Source organism: Channa argus, chromosome 7 (assembly GCF_033026475.1).
Source record: "Channa argus isolate prfri chromosome 7, Channa argus male v1.0, whole genome shotgun sequence".
In the NCBI taxonomy this organism is placed as follows: Eukaryota; Metazoa; Chordata; class Actinopteri; order Anabantiformes; family Channidae; genus Channa; species Channa argus.
In genome coordinates this window covers 19,219,852-19,239,221 of record NC_090203.1, presented here as the reverse complement: position 1 = coordinate 19,239,221, position 19,370 = coordinate 19,219,852, and the positions used below count along the sequence as shown (strand labels likewise).

The 19,370-nt window shown below is 39.2% G+C and overlaps 2 protein-coding genes across 2 annotated transcripts; one reads left to right on the top strand and one right to left on the bottom strand.

Annotated features, from left to right (window-relative positions):
• Positions 1 to 418: 418 nt before the first annotated feature.
• On the bottom strand, positions 419 to 6,257 carry derl1 (derlin 1). The gene is made up of 8 exons (XM_067509274.1): positions 5,924 to 6,257; positions 4,119 to 4,230; positions 3,967 to 4,031; positions 3,318 to 3,344; positions 2,633 to 2,728; positions 2,407 to 2,459; positions 2,176 to 2,286; positions 419 to 1,380 (listed from the first exon to the last, which is right to left on the bottom strand). The coding sequence occupies exons 1-8, from the start codon at positions 6,074 to 6,076 to the stop codon at positions 1,227 to 1,229; spliced, it is 771 nt and encodes a 256-aa protein (XP_067365375.1). The 5' UTR covers positions 6,077 to 6,257; the 3' UTR covers positions 419 to 1,226.
• A 1,895-nt stretch (positions 6,258 to 8,152) lies between these two features.
• tbc1d31 (TBC1 domain family, member 31) lies at positions 8,153 to 18,620 on the top strand. The gene is made up of 23 exons (XM_067511271.1): positions 8,153 to 8,565; positions 9,452 to 9,592; positions 10,596 to 10,711; positions 10,882 to 11,060; positions 11,275 to 11,426; positions 11,585 to 11,744; positions 12,048 to 12,248; positions 12,367 to 12,537; positions 12,676 to 12,755; positions 12,839 to 12,985; positions 13,116 to 13,249; positions 13,441 to 13,574; positions 13,704 to 13,883; positions 13,991 to 14,223; positions 14,318 to 14,390; positions 14,536 to 14,615; positions 14,702 to 14,837; positions 15,283 to 15,375; positions 16,750 to 16,887; positions 17,074 to 17,268; positions 17,492 to 17,561; positions 17,656 to 17,847; positions 18,185 to 18,620. The coding sequence occupies exons 1-23, from the start codon at positions 8,495 to 8,497 to the stop codon at positions 18,337 to 18,339; spliced, it is 3,231 nt and encodes a 1,076-aa protein (XP_067367372.1). The 5' UTR covers positions 8,153 to 8,494; the 3' UTR covers positions 18,340 to 18,620.
• The last annotated feature ends 750 nt before the right edge of the window (positions 18,621 to 19,370 follow it).

Below are 19,370 nucleotides of genomic sequence, written 5' to 3'. Positions count from 1 at the left end.
AAAACTCCCTTCCATCAACCAGCTGGCTATATAATTTACTTTATGGCTGCATATACTGTATTACAAACCCTCTGGAGCAAATACAATTTTAAATAGCAGAACTTTGTCCTAGTTGTTAGGGATTTCCTTTTAAACCTGAGTGACAACTTCCAGTGAGATTTTCAGATTTTACACCTGTTCTGCCTCTTTGGACTGAAATTATGTTTCTCCAGCCTGCTTTTTTACACTTGTATGTTCATACAGTGCTTAAATGAAATTTAGGAGGTAAGACTGTTGGCTCCTCCATAAGTTTCTTCACCCTTCTGTGTAGGTTCAGAGACATTTCAGTGTACATTCAGAGTAGAATTCAGCTTTACATGCATAATGTTATAAAGAAGATTACCCAAAGGTGTTGCAGTGAGGACACTTGGACACAGGATGATCACAAACTCAAGACTCACTTGTCATTTTAATAATCAATTGTTATATTTACAAAACAAAACAAAACAAAACAAAACAAAAGAGCAAAATCTCATCTTTACCTGATTTTGGTTAAGATCAGATCTTACAAAAAAGCAAACAAACAAACAAAAAAAAAAATACAAAGTCCGTGCCAGAGGCTTAAAGAGAAGAAATTATAGACCCATGTAAATTCAGACCTGGAAACCCATGTTCTTTGGAGAGATGGCTGAAAACACACTCCTGGTGCATTGGTAATTACAATGTAACTTGATATGGCATCACAGAACAAGAGGACAGGAAGAGCACGATCAAAATCAACAACTTGCTGTTGTGCAGCTGCAACTGTCTTGACAGTTCAATGGCAGAGTAAGGAAAAAAGGCGGAGAAGTGGGAAAAAGAAAAGTACAAAGGACGAAAAAAAGGGGGAGGGCAGCTCAAGAATCATCACTTAAAAATGTTAGATTTATTCATGTTGTCTTCTTTCTGCTTCACATGGACATATTCGCAGTAGTAGAAATAGAGCTGGCGTAAACTGAACTGAGCCTATAGCCAGAGTCTGGGTCCTGTTGTGTGATGTTTTTTTGGTTTAAATACAAGCTTTGTCACATTTCTTCCTGTTCTATAGATTAAAACTAACTGTGTATAAACTATTAGAGTTAAGGTTTTTCATTCCTTCAAACAGAAGAATGTGAAGAAGCAAGACTTTTAACCTCAATCATCAACTGCACATCCATGTGTTATTGGGAGCTAAAAAGGGGATTTCAACTATCCCCTCTTGTCTCCGCTCATTCACCCCCTAAACGGAAGCCTTGGCCCCAGTTGTGACGTCCTCCCCGACCTCCTCCTGCTGGCTCCTGGGCAGTCCCTCCTGGTCTAGGAGGGACTGCATAGACTCCAAAGCCTGACCCTACTCCCCACCTGTTAGGGAAGAGCCGATATCTGGAGAGAAATGCACACAGGTATGAGAAGAACATGAAAAACATACAATATTTGTGACTGGGTTGCCTCCTGAGCAACATTAATTTCTTCTTTGTATAGGTGTTATTATATAGTTTGTAGTGACAGTAGTTTTGTCTTAGTTAGTAGTTTTGTTGGCTTATCTTTTGGTATGTGACATTGTACATGCTAACAAAACTAGTTGCCCACACCCAGCTTTGCACAAATAGCTAAAACACTTGCACCTAAAAGATCCACGGCTTTTGGCTTGTTTGTTTAGGGGTTGTCACAGAGGAACGTGCTCTGCTATTCCTGCTGCAACCCTCTCATTTTTATCTGGGCTTGGTACCTTCACCAAGGTGGTCCTTGGTGCCTGGGCAGGGCCACACCTGGTGGGGTGGGATTCAGACCCATTGCCTTCTGCATCCCAACCCAATGCTCCACCACTGAGCCACCAGGCCCTACTAAAACACTTGCACTTAAAAGAACTGCACGTATTGATGCTTCAAAATCAGTCAAAAGTTTTTTCTATAATATCTAGTGATGATTTAGAATAATCTTTTGCTATACTGTAGCCATTCACCATATGCTACTGATCAGACCAGAGCAAGTAAAGTAAAGCTGTAAAGCCCTGAATGTGCTGAATTTTTAAATGTCAATTTTAATTTTTTATGAAGTCAACCTTCCGCTAATGATGTGTAATTTCCGATTTTAGAGTATGGCACTTAATAACATTTCCAAATCTAACTAAAAAGCAATTGAGAGAAAAGCTCAAGTTAACGGGAAAAAATAACTTACAAGAAATCTGGTGTAGAGAGGAAGGCGCGTCCTCCTAGGTCCATGGGGTATTTAAACATGAGGAAGAAGTAAAGATGACCCACAAGGTTCCCTGTCAGTTCATCTATAAAACTGCACAGTAACCAAACAGAGAAAATGATTAATCTCAAATATACAGTCCTGTCCAAATGTGCACTTATTCTTTACATTTGTTGTTTATTAAAATGAACTTTATGTTAAATGGTTACATACGAGCCTCCGATGATGAAGTTGAAGGCCAGAATAACCCAAGGTAGATAATGTGCCTGAGACAGACCATCAGGTAAGTTAATATTGGCATGATTAACATGAAGGCAAGTAGTAAAAGTTATGACCACATATTGACACTCCAAACTATTGCAAAAGACATTTCCAGATATTACAGTGTACAGTATGTATCCGTTTGGATATAATGTGTTGGTGAAAAAACTAAATGTACCTTAAATCGTGTTCCAAACCAGAATGACACAATTGTGTCTTTGTTAAACTGAGCCCAGACGTACAACACAGACATGACCAGCGGGATCATCAGCAGCTGAAAACACAAGCAACGGATGAGTCCAGCTAAAGCCAAATAGCATCAATAACATAGTTATGTACAGTGTTCTCCAAATCCATTAATTGAAACATTACTCAAAACCGGTTACTGGAGTCTTTACCACAAAGGAAAATTCCTGGGTTAGCCAGCAACAGTATCTCTGTGTCTCTATCACAAAGTCATTTCCCTTTTGATGCACAATGTTTCCACTACAGACTAATCGATACACATCAAATGAAAATGACTCAACTCTGAATCCTGACCTGACAAATTTGAGCAAACGTGACAACATGCAGATGAAACATTTTCAAACAACTGTAGGTGTCCACACTGCATTTAAACAGGACTGTATTAACTATAGAGATTGTTTATCATAGTTAATTTAGTTTCCAGATGAATTCCTGTGTACAGTATATACAGGATTAATGTAGAGTGCTATATAGATTGAGTGTATTTTCCACTCAGAAGTAAAATCTTATGATGGAAAATACTAATATTTACCTTACATACTGGCTACTGGACTAGTTAACAAGCCAAGAATGTGTTTTTATTTCTCATTGCAGTGTAAACAGAGGAAGGTTCTTACCTGCATGTCCATCAGCATCCCAGTAATCTAGAACTAGAGTCAAGGACAACAACATTGTGGCTCAAAACATCCACAGCTGGAGCCTTAAGATTGCAGCAGCTGGTAGCTGGAGGGTTGCCAGTTCAAAACACAACACCAGCTGACTTTCAACAAGCCACTTCTGGCCCTCTCCCTTGAGCAAGGCATATGATGTTGGGGAAATCAGACCACGTCTCTACTTCCTCGGCTAATTTCTTTCCCCCACCAATTCCCACATTGTGCCTGAGGTGGCAAAAATTAAACTCTTGGTTGATATTAATATTTAAGGACGCCAGGATTTAACCCAGCTTTGTCAGTGAAAAAGCCTGACAATCTCGTGACAAAAAGACACAATGTTGAGATGTTGGCCAGGCTCTGCTGCTAGTGTTGCGTGTGACCTAGATTAGGTTTGTCTTCTCTGCAGTGAACACTGGGCCACTAGTATAGAACATGGCATGGAGCTACTTTGTGTGTGTGGTATAGAAAAGACAAATGAATAAGGAAATATAGAGGGAAAAGAAAACAGAAGTGTGTTTTAATTAGGGCTAGAGTAGAAAATTAGCTAAAAGGGATGCTGAAGGAACGATTTGCGGGGACATTTGGTGTTTTTTTGATACCAGTAAAGGGATACAACAATGCAGATCCAGTTAAAAAGGAGCATGAAGATATAGTTTGCTGGTCTGCCATCAAACGCACCTGAAAAACAATACAGAAAAAAGAACAGCATGACAGGAAGTATATTTAACATGACTGTGTCTAAACTGGGGAGATCAGTAGACTCACCTGTCTCTAGCCGTGTGGAGTAGTGGTAGAGGAAATACAGGTTGAACAGGTAGAGAAACCCAGTACTATGGTTGACTGGAAAATATAGGGTTGCTGTCACTGGTCTCCAGAGCTGAAACAAGTAGGAGACACATTCACTAAGAGTAATGTAGTAGCCAATGCCCATGCACTTCCTGCTTCCAAGATATATTAAGTCGTGTAGATTGCAAATGATAATATGTATGCACTCATAAAGTGGCAACTTGGAATTTCTCTGCAGGATCCATTAACTCAATTAGATTCAAAGGGTTTGTCTGATGGTAACACAAGTCAGAGCAAAGCAGCATTTGAGAAGAGAGAGTTCAAAGAAATGATATACTTTGAAAAACATACAATATGCAATGCTAAATTGGAATCAATTTAAAGTATAGTACTACAGTGAGAGTTGATTAATTAATAAAAAAGAAAAGAAGAAAATGACTATGCAATATTTTCTTTAACTGCTTGACTGTTTTGAATATCTAATGAAGCAAAACTGCCAAACACTCCATTTTTATGCTATGATGCTTTTTTGCATTTCATATCAGTTAAAAGGGGACTAGGAGTCAAAATTTTATGTTGTGGCTGACTGTAGTATACATGGGAATAACATGGAAAAAAAATGTTTGTGTTGGCCATGATCCACATATGTCAGAACACACTGTACATCGTAGCTGGCTAAATGCGGGATTGTGTGCCCATGCTGACCCCTGTTGCCACAATAATAACACCACCTGGTAACTTGTGGGTGTATACAGCCTAGTATTCATGAAATGAGTCATTTCAATCAATATTGCCTTAGGATTATAGCCCACACTAAGTCACAATGTTGACATTGAAATATTTTTTTATTTTCGTTGTCAAGCAACCAAACTAGTCCAAAAATAAAAAAGAATGTAGAAAGAACTTTGAGTAATATTATAACAAGCTATTCAGCTAGACTGCCTGTTTTTCTCTGACATATCAGTAGCCCATTATTATTAGTATCGCACCCAGCAGGTTAAACAGTGGACAGTCAAAATGTGAAATGATTGCTCAAGTAGCCAGTTGTACATCAAGATGCTTTCAAACCTTTTAATTAAGTAAAATTAGCAATACCATGACATCTCATTTTAAGATAACACTCGCTTCTATTCTCACAAGTGACCTATGTGAGGTACCTATGTGAGGTACCTACTGAGATTTCTTATTCTGCGATAGAAACATTTTCCCATTTTCCGGTTCGTTGAATTCTAACTACTTTTTGAACTTATATTAACTAGTGATGTGTAATTTGCTTAAATAAAGTTTTTACTTTTACATAAGTGTAAATTATCTACTGAAAATGTAGAAAATAAGTCTAAGTGCCTCCATTTTTCGCTGAGTTTTATTAGTTCAGCACACATACAGAAATCCCGCCAACGAGCAATGTAATACCAGTTTAGCTGATTTGTAAATTTGGCCAAAGTACTCAATATACAACACATGAACATACCTAATAAAATAATACAAAATAACCAAAAGTGCAACATTTCTGCTACACCCCCTGGCTGTTAAAATACTATTTTAGGCTGATGTTATATTTACACCTTGTGACAGTGTTGCTAAATTAAGTCGCATTTTGACAGCTTCCGGAAGTCCTAACCAACCACGTCTCGGCTTCTCATTGGCTGGAACAAAGCTCAGGCCTGCTCACGGAGCCTTGCTAGCCACTGCTAACTAACCATCCTCCTCCAAAATACAACTAGTTTACATCGTTTTTCAGCTTCTCTAACACATACAGGTGAAGAGAGCCAAAAGAAACTTACATGAAACCTTTTAAAGACAAACTCCGGAATCAATATGAGGTGTCCTCCGCTGATCAATCCTAGTCTCCCAATGAGAGGTAATGCAATCGAGGCAGCAAACCAGGTTCGGGTGATGAAAGGGATGTTTCTGAACCAGTTTCCGATATCCGACATCTTTCCATAGGATTAGGGCCCAATTATATCCCTGAAAGAAGAGCTACTTTCTGAAAATGCACAACTTCCTCCAAAAAACCGAGACGCCTCGCTGTCTTAAAATCAAAACTATTCAAGTCCCAAGTTTACATGACGTGGCTAATCGCAGGGAGCTAGCTTTACTTATGAAAAGGTTACCGAGATCCGAACGGTTAAATCTGGTTCAGATTTTCAAAGTAAAACAAAAAGCCCAACCACTTCAACCAACTTATAACAACATATTCTGCTGGCCTGACAAACAACAAAACAATAAAACCCACAAACAATTTAATGTAGACAAAGTTTAAATGAAAATAATAGACAAAAAAGAAAGTAAATGAGAAATCAGACAATTGGTAAAATGGACAGTATTTTTTAACATTAGACATACTGTATATCATACCGCCTGAATAACATTAGAAGATTGTTTAAAATTGTTAAATTAGCGTTTTATTATTATATGTTACAAACATTTATGGTCAAGTATTACAAAATGTATTAAAGTTAATTTCTATTAAGCAGTAAATGATAGATAGATAGATAGATAGATAGATAGATAGATAGATAGATAGATAGATAGATAGATAGATAGATAGATAGATACTTATAAATCCCCAGAGGGAAATTGTTGCGTTGCAGTAGCTGTTACACATAATAATACAGTATACATACAAAGTAATAAGATATCTATGAACTTAAAAAGTAAAATAATAACAATATACTGTAAATTGTGCAGTTTAGTGAGGTGAAAAGTCCTAAAAAGCCAGATATTTTTTCCTGTATTGCCCATTGAAATGGCTTAGTGCATGCTGTATACTGTTTGTACTCATGTGCATGTGCAAAAACAGTGGCTGTTATGTTACAGTTGGAATTATGTTTTGATAAAATGATGAGGAAATCCTTTCCACTACCAACTCCAGAGCTGCCACATTGGTCCCCAGGAGAGGGCCATCTTTCCTAATCAGTTTATTCAGTTTATTAGTGTCACTGTCTCCGATGCTGCAATGAAATAAAAGGTAAACTTGTCTTTGGGCTTAGAAGGTAAAGCAATTTCCTCCTGTGAAAAAGAATATTTTTGAATTTTGAATCTTATTCTTCTTATCAGTTATTATTACACAGAACAGTAGTCATTGTGTTGTTCGTACTATTAGAGAGGTTGATAATATTCATTAATGTGACTATATCTTAATAACATATGTGTATGGGCTACGTGTGTATTTATATAGTGGACTGGGTCCGTAAAACGCTACTAGTTTGAAAGAATACTAGAACCGGATGTATTCATATTACTTAACGCCGACAACTTTTGCTTTTGTTTTGCATCACTGTAGCACTTCCTGTGAAATTTGCGAAAGCTCCCACTTGACCATCCAGAGGCAGCCAGCAAGTGAAAGAGGCGTGTCTGCACTAAAACGGTCATTTTCATTTTTAGCATGGAAAATAAAATGTTCACATTGATGCAATTGTATTGAAAAAAGTGGTATTGGCATTAAAAAAACATATATTGGTACTGAAAAAAGGCTACACTAAATAGTAAAACCGTTTTTTATCCAAGTTTTGTTTTAAAACATGTTTGTTCATTTTTTGAACATGCAATACCTGTCTCATTATATCCTTTTGACATTTTTGTGTCAAAAGGATACTGCCACCGTGTTCTCTGAAAGAAATCACAGGCAGGACGGCACAAATACAGGTGTTTCTTCTCCTGTTTCACCTGTAGCTCTTGTGCAGCGGTGTTTTTAGTAGATCTGCGCTGGGATAAAGTTAACTTTATCTTTGGCGGAAAACCTAAAGCTTTCTGAAGCAGTGAATCAATAGATCGCAATAGTGTTTAAAATGCTTCAGCATTCACAAGCATTTGACCCAGTTAAAACAGCGACACCTTCTGGCCAAATCTGTAGCATTACATGTAAATGGTTGAAACAAGCGATTAAACAGTTGATCAAAATACATATTTTGTGCTGCCACTGGTGTCATTTGGTTCACGTCTGAATTATAATATCACTATTAAACTCTGAAAATCCCAAATGATGTCAGCGCGTCACACAGTTTCCAAACAGGGAGCGTTGCATTGTGGGATTGTTAGCAGAAAGTAAAGTAACGCTAAACGCCGTGCACACTACTTTTTCCACACCTTTCTTCGTGGATGTTTTACGCATTCACCATTAGGAGACAAACAGATTAACAATCTATGTAGTAAGTAGCGGGACATTTTGGACACATGTTCTCAATGGTGCGCTTTCAAATTTCGCGCTGTTAGCTCCGCCTTTAAAGGGGTTAGCCGAGGTTAGCTAAATGCCGCTGTGACAGTAAACTTTGGCAGCAACGGGGCAATAAATAGGGGGATATTCTCCTCTATGAATGAAGCTCATACTATAGGTTTTAACCTACGCCGTTACCATGGAAGTGACAGACATGAGAAGCAAAGAAGAGGGGAAAATCTGGCATCGAAAACCGACAGCAGGCAAGGGGTATGTTTAAAATGACTAGCCTGACTGACATTAGTTACTCTTGCTGCAAGCAGTAAAATGTATTTTGATTATGCTGTAAAATGTCTTTTAGCATGTAATTCTAACTCTAAATGAATCCTTAAAATCTTTTCTAACGTGCTGGGTGTTTAGTTAAAAACTGTTGCACGACAATCACTAGTGAATCCATGAATGGTAACTTATCCCAACAAGCGGGATAATAAGTTAACGTTATGCGTTACCTAGGATGCGACTTCCGATTGTTGTTGTGGTCTAACTTTGTGATTTTTTTTTTTTAAATCCCACAGAGAACAGGTATTGCTGACTTTAGATAGGAGAGAAACGATTAAAATGTAGCAATAAATATATACTATCACCCACATTATAAACTATCTCTCAAGTTCAGATCAGTAAAAAGCATCAATAACCTTCGTATATGGCCTGTTGGTGGTATGATGCTTTTGGGAAGCAGTGAGGAAAAATATCAGAATATATTCTAATTAGTACCTGGATATCACTTGGATATTATAACATTTGGCCTTCATGAAGTGTTCAGTCAAATCTAGGTTGTGGAAGGTAAAACACTAAGATATACAATTCAAGTCCAGAAAATTACATCATTTCACTGTTTATTGAAAAAAATAAAACTTTCAGTTTCAGTTGGTGTGCAACCTAATATTACACAATTATTTGCTTAAATCTAATTTCTGAATGGATAAGTAATCGCAGTTGTTACAGTAGGTTAAGTGAGAAATTACCTTGTGTAGCTGAGCAGTCTCTAATCATGGACGCTGTAACCACTAGAGAGCAGCCATTACTCACAGAGATTTGGATCTCTACTGTTGGACTGTGTTTTTACCCTGTCGTCTGTGTTGTTTGTTTCCCTCAGTGTGTTGGTGACAGTGAGCCGCACGGCTCACCAGGCCAAGACGGTGCGCTTCCTCCATGTTGCCTTTGACACTACAGGAGATTCCTTCCTGGCTGGAGATCACCATGGCAACATTTATGTTTTTGAAATCAGTAGAAACAGGTGATGCCTGCACAGGAATAATTTTATATTGGTCCAAGGCTTTATCACCTACAGGTGCATCTCAGTGAATTAGAATATCGTCAAAAAGTTTATTTATTTCCGTAATTCAATTCAAAAGGTGAAACTTGTATATTACATAGATTCATTACAGAGAGTGAGCGATTTCAAGCATTTATTTCTTTTAATTATGATGATTATGTCTTACTGCTAATTAAAACACAAAATTTAGTATCTCAGAGAATTAGAATATTACATAAGACCGATAAATAAGGACTTATAATATAGAATTACCCTCCCAGTGAATGCCAATGACTGGCTTTGCGACATCTGTCAAGTCAGTCAGTCAGTCTTCCCCGTTATTGTGTAGCGTTCTGAACTAGACTGACAGAAAACGTAAAGGCTTATTTTTGTGTTTTGGGTTAATTAGCTGATTTTTGTACTGAATTCTGAAGAGAAAGTGCAAGTACATGCTTTGATAGGTGAAACTGTGTTTTGCCCTTAAACAGTATTAAACTAGATGCGACACCATGAATCTACAGTATAGACCTTTTTCACAATATTCCAATTTTCTAAAATACTGAATTTTGGGTTTTCATTAGCTGTAATTATCTAAATTAAAAGAAATAAACACTTGAAATATATCACTCTGATTGTAATGAATCTATATAATATACTAGTTAAATTGTTTGAATTGAATTAGTGAAATTAATTGACTTTTCAATGATATTCAAATTTATTGAGATGCACTAGTGTATTTTATTAAGATTATGTGCTTTGTTATATTTGCTAATTGTGGTACAAATTTTATGTTCTGCTTACAAATAATACTTTGTCCATATTTCCCGTTAAATCTAATCACTGACAGGAAGTCTCCTTTCAATTTGAGTAGAGTGTGATGCCAAAGTTATACTTACCTTAAACGTAGCAAGGTTTCTTATTGATGAGGTGTTTTATTTAATTTTTTAAATTCTCTTTACATTTACGTTTTTATTTTTTGAGACAGATTCCGTCTGGTGCAGAAGACAGGACAGGCCTGCACTGCTCTTGCTTTTAGCCTTCGTAGAACTACAGAATTTCTTGTTGCCCTTTCTGACTACACCATCAAGTGCTTTGACAAAGGTAGGATTGTTAAATCCACATAAAGGAGGAAGTTACTTTATTGTAGAGGAGGTTACTTTATTGTAGAGCAGAGAGGAAGGGTATCCATCCTATTGTATCCATCACTCACCATTACATTGTGATATAAATGAACCTGTTCTCTACTATTTGCTTTGTATTTATTTGCATAGACACAAAGCAGCTGGTCAGTTGGATGCGAGGTCACGATGGAGCGGTTTCATCCATCTCTGTTCACAGCTCAGGCCGCTATGCTATCACCACATCCTCAGACACAGCTCAGCTCTGGGACCTAGATACATTTCAGAGGAAAAGGAAGTTAAATATCAGACAATCTGTTGGCATACAGAAGGTAAACGTCCAGATATCCAAAGTGAAAATTGCATTTGCATTTAGTGGTTTCGCCCTTTATGAAAATAGCTTTCCGTCATGTCAAGGTGCTGGTTTCTCTAATAGGTTTTTAGATCCATTGTAAAAATATACTATATTTGTTAAATAGATTGTGTACATTTTCTGTTTTTCCTCATTGTTACCATGGCCATGGCATACTATTGTTTGTGTTGCAGGTGTTTTTTCTGCCTCTCAGTAACACCATCCTCAGCTGTTTCAGTGATGACTCAATCTTTGCTTGGGAGAGTGACACACTATTCTGCAAGTACCAGCTCCCTGTCCCTGACTGTGGACCCAAAATCTCTTACAAGGCCTTTGCTGTCACACGGTGGGCCTCCCAAGTTAAAGCCACTAACTAGCTTAGTGATTATGAATCTCTTCTGCATATAACTTCATGACTACCTCACAGTACACCTTATAATAAAAGGCAAATTACATGTGGATCACAATGCTATGTGTATTGAAATGCTTGATTTGTGTTGACAGTGATAGTAAGAGCCTTGTAGCAGGGGGGCGCTCCAACCTGCTGCACCTGTGGTGTCTGGACAGCAAACAGCTCATCAGGGTGATTCAGATGCCCACGCAGGTGCGAACTGTCAGGCAGCTGGAGTTCCTGCCAGACAGCTTTGATGGAGGAGCCAGCCAGGTACTCGCATAGCAGGACCAGAGGATGCTGGAGGATGCAGTAAATTAGTATAGTGCAAATGTTGATTAAAAGTTGTTGCTTAACTTTTTAAGTTTTCAGCATGAGACTTGCCTTCATCGCTTGTCCCTCTTTTTTTTAAATTCTTCTGTTTTAAAAAGAAAAGTTTGTTGGAAACAACTAATGAACTTAAACAAGAAGGCAAATGTGACGGACTAGTAGAATCATACTTAGGATCAAGTTAGATGTTGTGTTTGATTTGTACCTTTCTCCAAGAGTTAAAACCATTTCTTTATCTTTTTTTAGACACTTGGCGTATTGAGTCAGGACGGCATTATGCGGTTCATCAACATTCACACTTGCAAGTTGCTTTTCCACATGGGTTCCCACGAGAACGCCATCACTGCTGTGGCAGTCAGTCCTAATGGCAGATATGTTGTGGCCATCATGGATAATGGCAGCATCAATATTTACAGTGTCCATAATCTCACACAGGAATTAAACAAGGTAACCACCAGTTAAGAAACTAACAGTGCACAAGGTGGCAAAGGTCACGTGATCTGACAGTAATGAGGATATTGCTTTGTTTGGGTTCACTATGTGTATGTCTCTCTCTCACTCACAGCCTCCTCCCTCAAAGCTGGGAGTAGTTGTAGGTGGTGAAGCTGATCAGGATCTGTCAAACCTAAAGGTCAAGGTCAGTTCAGAGGTTGTTCAGAGACCAGCTAAGTTTTCAGGCATGCGGGCAGCGAAAATACTTAGACCTCCTCCTTGGTCTGTAGCTGATGATAAAGAGGTAGGACCCGAAAGCAGCCATCTCCTACCTCGGTGGCTTCTTTTTTTCCACTGCATTTGATTATTTTGTATTTTCATAATGCAATGAATACATGATTTAATAAATGAATGTTCAGGTTTTATGTCTCTCTTTGAGTAGAATGAACTACCAGCTGGTTTAAACAAGAAGAGACTAGTGGCTCTGCTCAAAGCATTTGGGGAATATCCTGCTAAGTACAGGTAAAAAAATGCTTTCACTGGAGATAGATTCACTCATGTAGCATGTAAAATGCATTCCAACTCTGTGTGTGTGTGTTTTGCAGGATGTTTGTGTGGCGTTCTTTGTTTTGTCTCCCAGAGAACCATGCAGCATACAGCAGTCTAACTGATAAAGGCCTGCATTCAGCCTACACCACTTTGCATGATAAATACCCTATCAAAAACCACAAGCTACAAAGGGGACTGCAGAGGTATCCACAGAGTCACACAGTTTACACCCAACATGATCAGAGAATTTTGACAAAACTAAAGTTTGAGGCTTTTCACTGCTTTGAAATTGTAAGAACCTGTTAGGCATGTCTTCTTTTTCTCCATCCAAAGGGTTTTGTCTGCTTTAGCTCACTGGGCAGCCATCTTTGGAGAGGTTGAGTACCTTCCCCTTGTGGCTTTCCCCTTTGTCAAGCTTTTCCCAAATAATCCGATGGTCTGCTTTGAGGTGGTGGCCACTGTCATAGGTACATGTTTTTTCTCAGTGTTGCTCATTAAAACATAATCACTTTTTAAAACATTTTTCAGCACATTCGATGTCTTTACTGAAAGTTTTTTATTTTTGTTTTTAGATCTGTCAATATCTCAAGAAAAAATCAATTTGTTATCAGTTTAATAAGCATTTCTCAGTTTGATTGATTCAGCTGCTGTTTTACAGTGAACTGGTGCCAGCATTGGTTTGAGTATTTCCCCAACCCTCCCCTGAACATCCTGAGCATGGTGGAAAATGTTCTGGCTCATCATGACAAGGAGGTGCTGCAGCACCTGGTGGACTGTGGCATCACTTCACAGGTAGGAGCTCTCCATCTCCACACACTAGGACAATATGAGGATGAGAGGTTAGATGAACATCCATGTGAGCATTTGTCTCTGCCCTGCTTAAAGTTTACACAGTTTATTGTGGATCTCTGTGTTTCCTAGCTTTACGTGTGGCCCCTTTTGGAGACCTTATTCTCAGAGGTTTTGACTCGTGATGAATGGCTCAGACTTTTTGACAACATTTTCTCTAACCATCCATCATTCCTGATCATGGCGTGTGTGGCCTACATCACTTGCTGCCGTGAGCCTCTACTGCTTTGCTCCCAGAAACAAGACTTTGAGGTAACTACCGCATCTTCTCTTTTCTAATTGTCTCCTCTAAAACAAATCAGTCCCACGGTCTGTAAACTCCTCTCCTATCTCATCTCTCCCGTTTCCCTCTTCCTCAGTATTTTTTTCACCATCGTAACAACCTGGACACGGGAGCCATGATAAAGGAGGCCTACCGGTTGATGAGCAGCACACCATCTGACATCCATCCAAAGACTATGCTGGCAGACTTTACACCACTGACCAAGGGCCAGTACCCCGTGTTCAACCACTATCCAGAATTCATCGTGGAATATCAGAGCCAGGAGAGAGAGAAGATACGATTACAGGAAATGGAGTATCTGCGTGAGAGGTGAGGTTATAGATAAATCCCAAGTAGGGCTCAGGAAATTTAAAGTGAGTCATGAAATGCATTAAATGTAAGTGTGTATGTGTTGTGTAAACAGACAGGAGGTATCAGCACTTCGTGCAGATTTTGTGCGTCGCCAAGCTGAAGAGGAGGCCTATTACACTCAGCAGGTGGATTTGTTTTCAGAATTAATTTAGATAGATTTAATCATTGTATAAACTGTTGGTTTGTTCATATAATTTGCCTTTTATATAACACACAATCATCACATGGAAATTAAGTAAACTGAATAGTTGTACTTTGCTTTGAACACAGGAGCTGCTGCAGAAGGCAGAGGAGCAGCGTAGAAACATTCTGGCACAAGAGGAGGAAAAACTAACAGAGCAGAGAGCAAAGTAAATGCACAGAACAGAAAGGATTTAAAATTCAGTTATGAAGGGGGAGAAATAATTGTTTGCTGATGCTCTCTTGTCCTCTGTAGGTTGGTAGCCATGAAGAGAGAGCTGAAAGTGAAGGAGTTACAGTTGCTGGATACAACTAGACGACGCTTCCTGAAACACCAGCAAGACCTGAGAGCCTCACAAATAAAAAGATTGGACCAGGAGATCAGTAGGAAGGTATTGACAGTGTGTAGGTCATAAAACAAAATGCCTGTTGAATTTAGTCATTTGTTTTTGTTTTTGTTTTGTTTTCGATGTTTTATGAAAGAAATAAAAGCAATAAAGACGGGAATACTGGATGGGAATGACAACATTTTAAAAGAGTTCAAATTAGATACTGAGACATGGCTCTTGGAAAACACTTAAAGCCCACAGACACAGATCTTTTGTTAGTGTGTAACAGCAAGCAACAATTCTGTCACCATCTGACTGTTTTAAGTAATTTATTAAAAAACACGTATGTTTACACGCATGCAGCACTTCAACTTGATTCTGCTAGTAAAGCAGAATTAAATTGTTTTGGAAATCCTGGGCCATAGCTCTGCATGAGTCCATTTCATCTCAACTACCAGCCGTTTCCTACAAAATGCACACATACAGGTGATGACGTATGTTCTGACAGATGGATCTTCGGGAGCGAGAAACAGCTGCAGCAGTGCAGGATCTTGAAATCAGACAGATGGAGCTGGAGGCTCAGAAGAGACGACTTGAACAGGTGAGGAACATCTTCCATTCTTTATTTAAATTTTCAAACTGTAATTATCTTTTTGCCTTTTTGTTTTTTAACATTGGTGCCTACTGTAGATAATGTCAGCCATCAACAAACAGCCATTTGCAACTGTAATATAATAAATCTTTAAGAATTGGCACCGCACATGTTTTACAGCAATAATATGTCAGCTTTTGTGACTTCACATATATTAATAAAACATTTTGTAGATGTTTTGTTTCACTTTGACAAAAAAGGGTATTTTTCTGTTTAGCAGGTCGCTGTACAGCCTACTGTTGCATGTTATATAAATACATTGTGTGTGTGTGCGCGAGCAGTGTTCAATCTCAAGTGCCAAGGTACATTACTTTACGTTACACTAAGCAGACGCTTTTATCCAAAGCGACTTACAAATGAGGTACAAGGCATGCAAATAGTGTAAGTCGAGGAGAAAACCTCAAAGCAAAATCGTATCAGAAGTGTTTACGTTTGAGTTCTGTTTTCAGCAGTTTTTTGAGTATTGGGAGTGAGTTTGCTGAGCGTGCAGAGTTTGGTAGCTCGTTCCACCATCGTGGGATCACTGAGCTGAAGAGTTTTGCTTGGTGTCTTCTGTGCCGTGCTGGGACCACCACACATCACTCATTGGCAGAGCACAGCAGACGGAAGGGATTGTAGACCTGAATGAGGGAGTTGAGTTAAGCAGGAGCTTTTGAGGTGATCACCCTGTGGGTGAGAGACAGAGCTTTGAACCTGATGCGGGCAGCTACAGGAAGCCAGTGTAGAGATCTGAAGGGTGGCGTGACGTGAGTCCTTTTTGGCTGATTAAAGATGAGGCATGCGGCCGCATTTTGGATCATTTGCAAGGCTTCGATTGTGCTTACAGTTAAGCCCATTAACAGGACATTGCAGTAATCAGAATATGGGTAAGTGGATAGCTCTTATCGTGAGTAAAGAGGCGTAGCTGTGAGTGCTGGAGCCCTTCCCAACTGTACACAACAAAACAGTTTCACAAACGAATAAATATGGAGGTGGGGCTGACAGTGGCTCAGTATGTAGGGAGGTCTATTGACAGGTCAGTGGTTCACGGCCCATCTTGTCCTGGCAATATGCTGAAGTGTCCCTTGACAAGACACTGAACATCTAAGCTACTTTAAAGCCCAGCCGCTCAAGTTGTGCAAGTCAGTTGCAGTGCGTTCTGATTGTCAGTGTCAAGCCTGGTAAATTGGCTAGGATTGTATTAGGAATGTCAGCCAGTGTAAAACCTGTGTCAAATCAATGCGCACACTAGATGATCCATTGTGGAGACCAAAAGGCAAGTAAAGAGGCAGTTACCCTGATGATTATTTTGATACCTGACTGTTACATCTTTCCTTCCTTCAGCATCTGTTACAGGAGCAGGAACGTGTGGGACGAAAGGTAGAAGAGGAGGTGGAGATGAGGATGAGGAAGGCAGAAAAAGAAGGAGAAGAAAGAAAGGAAAGCTATGAACTGCTGCACAGCACAGAGACAAAAATGCAAGTAAGTGAAACATGCCAGTATGGACCTGAGCTTATAACTTTAACATATGCCAGCACTTGATCTTGATGCACTTGTTTATCCTTCTGGCTTTACAAGAAACTATCAAAAGCCACACGTTAATCCAATCACTAATCCTGCCATGTTTGATCTGCTACCCTTGTATCTGCTAACTTTCTTCATACGCAGGCCCTGGAGGAGTCCCTGGCGGAGGCATGCCAGCTGGGTTTGGAGTCAGACTGGCAAAGAGAGGTGGCAGAGCGCCTGCAACAGGTTGACGCTGAGCATGAGAGGAAGAGGGAGAGATTGGCAAAGCTTCACAGGCAAACTCTGGCAAAGGAGGAGAGACTGGCTGACATCCAGAGAGATGTGGCAGGAAGAAAGGTGACAACAGTAGTGTATTTGTCAGCGTGTTAGTTTACATGACATGCTAGCTTGTCTGTTACATAAGAAATTATTATGACATCATTTATATAGGTTTTTATGCCATGTTTTAAACCAATACGACAAAATAGATCTTACAGATCAAATTAGTCTAAAGGTCTTAAATACTAATTCCTTGGATTGGAAGGACAGACAGATGATTCAATGATTATTTAATGTTCAGTGGGATGAAGTGATGAGTGCCAGAGCCCAGCTACAGGAGCAACGACAGCCCTTGTCCTCAGCAGACACAGGTATTATTCCACACACCAGTTTTGTTTGTGCCTTTGAGCTGAACTGTCTATTATCCAAACATGTATATGTTAATTGTTTTTGCTTTGACGTCAGACGTCCAGAGACAGATGAGGATGAGGTCACCAGATTGTCTCAGAGGACTTCCTTACAAACCTGCTGCTTATGACAGCAGCAACAGTGCTGGCCCAGCAGTCAAACCACCTGTTGCCACCACCCTGAGGCAGGCAGAACCCAAAATGGTGTGTCTGAACGGCAGTTCTCCTCCTGAGAGCACATCCACAAACTGTAAGTAGCTATTTTTAGGGTTGCGCTAAAATGTTTATTCATGTGGAAAAGAGAAGATAAAGACTGTAGATGTGTTGTAGCAGTGTGACATGTTTGTGATCTGTGGCACATTTGCATGTTGCCCAAATTCTCCCCATCAAGGTAATAATAAATTGTAGAGACAACAGTGTGAATATTAAGAAAAAATATCACACCATGATGAGAAACATCATTGAAGGTTTTCTTAAAAATGCATTTAGAAATGTATTTTCTTTTGCATTTAAATTACCTTTATTTTATTTTTTTAGGATTTTCTGTCAGTAATGTTCCTGCTTGTCTTTTTTTTTTCTTATGTCAGTCTCTCTGGACAGAGGACGAGCTCAGCTGGACCGCAGCGAGAGAGAACTACTCAAGGAAATCAGGGAACTGAGACAGAAGCTGGCAGCCAGGGCCATAGAGGGCTCGTCTGCCTCCTCACAGTCTTTCCACACACTGTCTTCTGTCTCCCAGTGAACACAAACTACTTTAGTGTCAGAATAACATGTTCTTATCTCTCAACCAATCTACAACAGCAACTATGACTCTGATAGAGGAGAACACCTGGCTGCATGCCAACATTTTGACAGTCTTAGGAAAACTAGCCTGGTATTCCTCTATATTTATTATCAATTCATGTTGAGTTGCATATGTGTAACATACACAGTTTTTATTTTGGTGAATTTTATATGATTTGTCTTATTTAAAACTTGTTTTGGATAAAACATTTTAAACCCCCTTTCAGTCTCTTTCCTGTTTTGAAAGAATGCATCCCTTGTTTTGTTTTTTTTATTGTTGGTATATTGATCGTGGCAGTAATTTCTCTGGAAGTGAAAATGGCAATGCACAGCGCAGTGTTTTGTGGAGATTTTTAGGGTGTTTATCAGTTTCCGCTTGTGTAGACAAGTTGATTTATGAAAATTGAAGAGGCAGAAGGCAAATCGGATGGAATTCTGCTGTAATTACTGCAAACCACATGAGGACCTGTGTACTTGTGCTCTTTGCTCCCCTGTCTGGGTGTGCCTCCAACTTTTTGTCCTTGCTGTTAGTCATTTTAGCATACAGGTGCTTTTTGACATGAGCTGAAATGACATCAATATTCATTCGTGTCACTCATGCATTTTTATCCTTCCAACTTTTTATCTGTGCTCACAAACAACTCTTTCAACACCTGGTTAGGAAAACTCCAAAAAGAGTCAAAGGCGTTTTTGTTCTGGGTACACAACACACAGAGTGCTTTATGAATATTTGCTACATTTCTACATGAAAATAAATCTCTTTTTTATTCTGCCTTTACATCCTGGATTGGATTCTGAAAGGTCACATAAACTTCTAACAACATGGCATTTGCTCTTAGTAATTGCCTGCCAGCTCTACTCGCTCAACCACCTGTTTTGCCCCGGGCGGGGGCGAGTCTTCGTTCGTGTCTATATCTTTAAATCTTCCTCAACCGAGATGTCACAAAAAGTAGTAACCATCTCATTCTGGCTTTGACACTTGCTCAGCAG

Excerpts from the sequence above, each read along its gene's own strand:
- tbc1d31 (XM_067511271.1), top strand. The coding sequence starts at position 8,495 with ATGGAAGTGACAGACATGAGAAGCAAAGAAGAGGGGAAAATCTGGCAT. Across the intron at positions 13,575-13,703 it reads ACTGTGGCATCACTTCACAG|CTTTACGTGTGGCCCCTTTT; the intron begins GTAGGAGCTCTC and ends TGTGTTTCCTAG. Across the intron at positions 17,269-17,491 it reads GAGATGTGGCAGGAAGAAAG|TGGGATGAAGTGATGAGTGC; the intron begins GTGACAACAGTA and ends TTTAATGTTCAG.
- derl1 (XM_067509274.1), bottom strand. The coding sequence starts at position 6,076 with ATGTCGGATATCGGAAACTGGTTCAGAAACATCCCTTTCATCACCCGA. Across the intron at positions 2,460-2,632 it reads GGTTTGGAACACGATTTAAG|GCACATTATCTACCTTGGGT; the intron begins GTACATTTAGTT and ends GGTCTGTCTCAG. Across the intron at positions 1,381-2,175 it reads CTCTCTACACCAGATTTCTT|ATATCGGCTCTTCCCTAACA; the intron begins GTAAGTTATTTT and ends ATTTCTCTCCAG.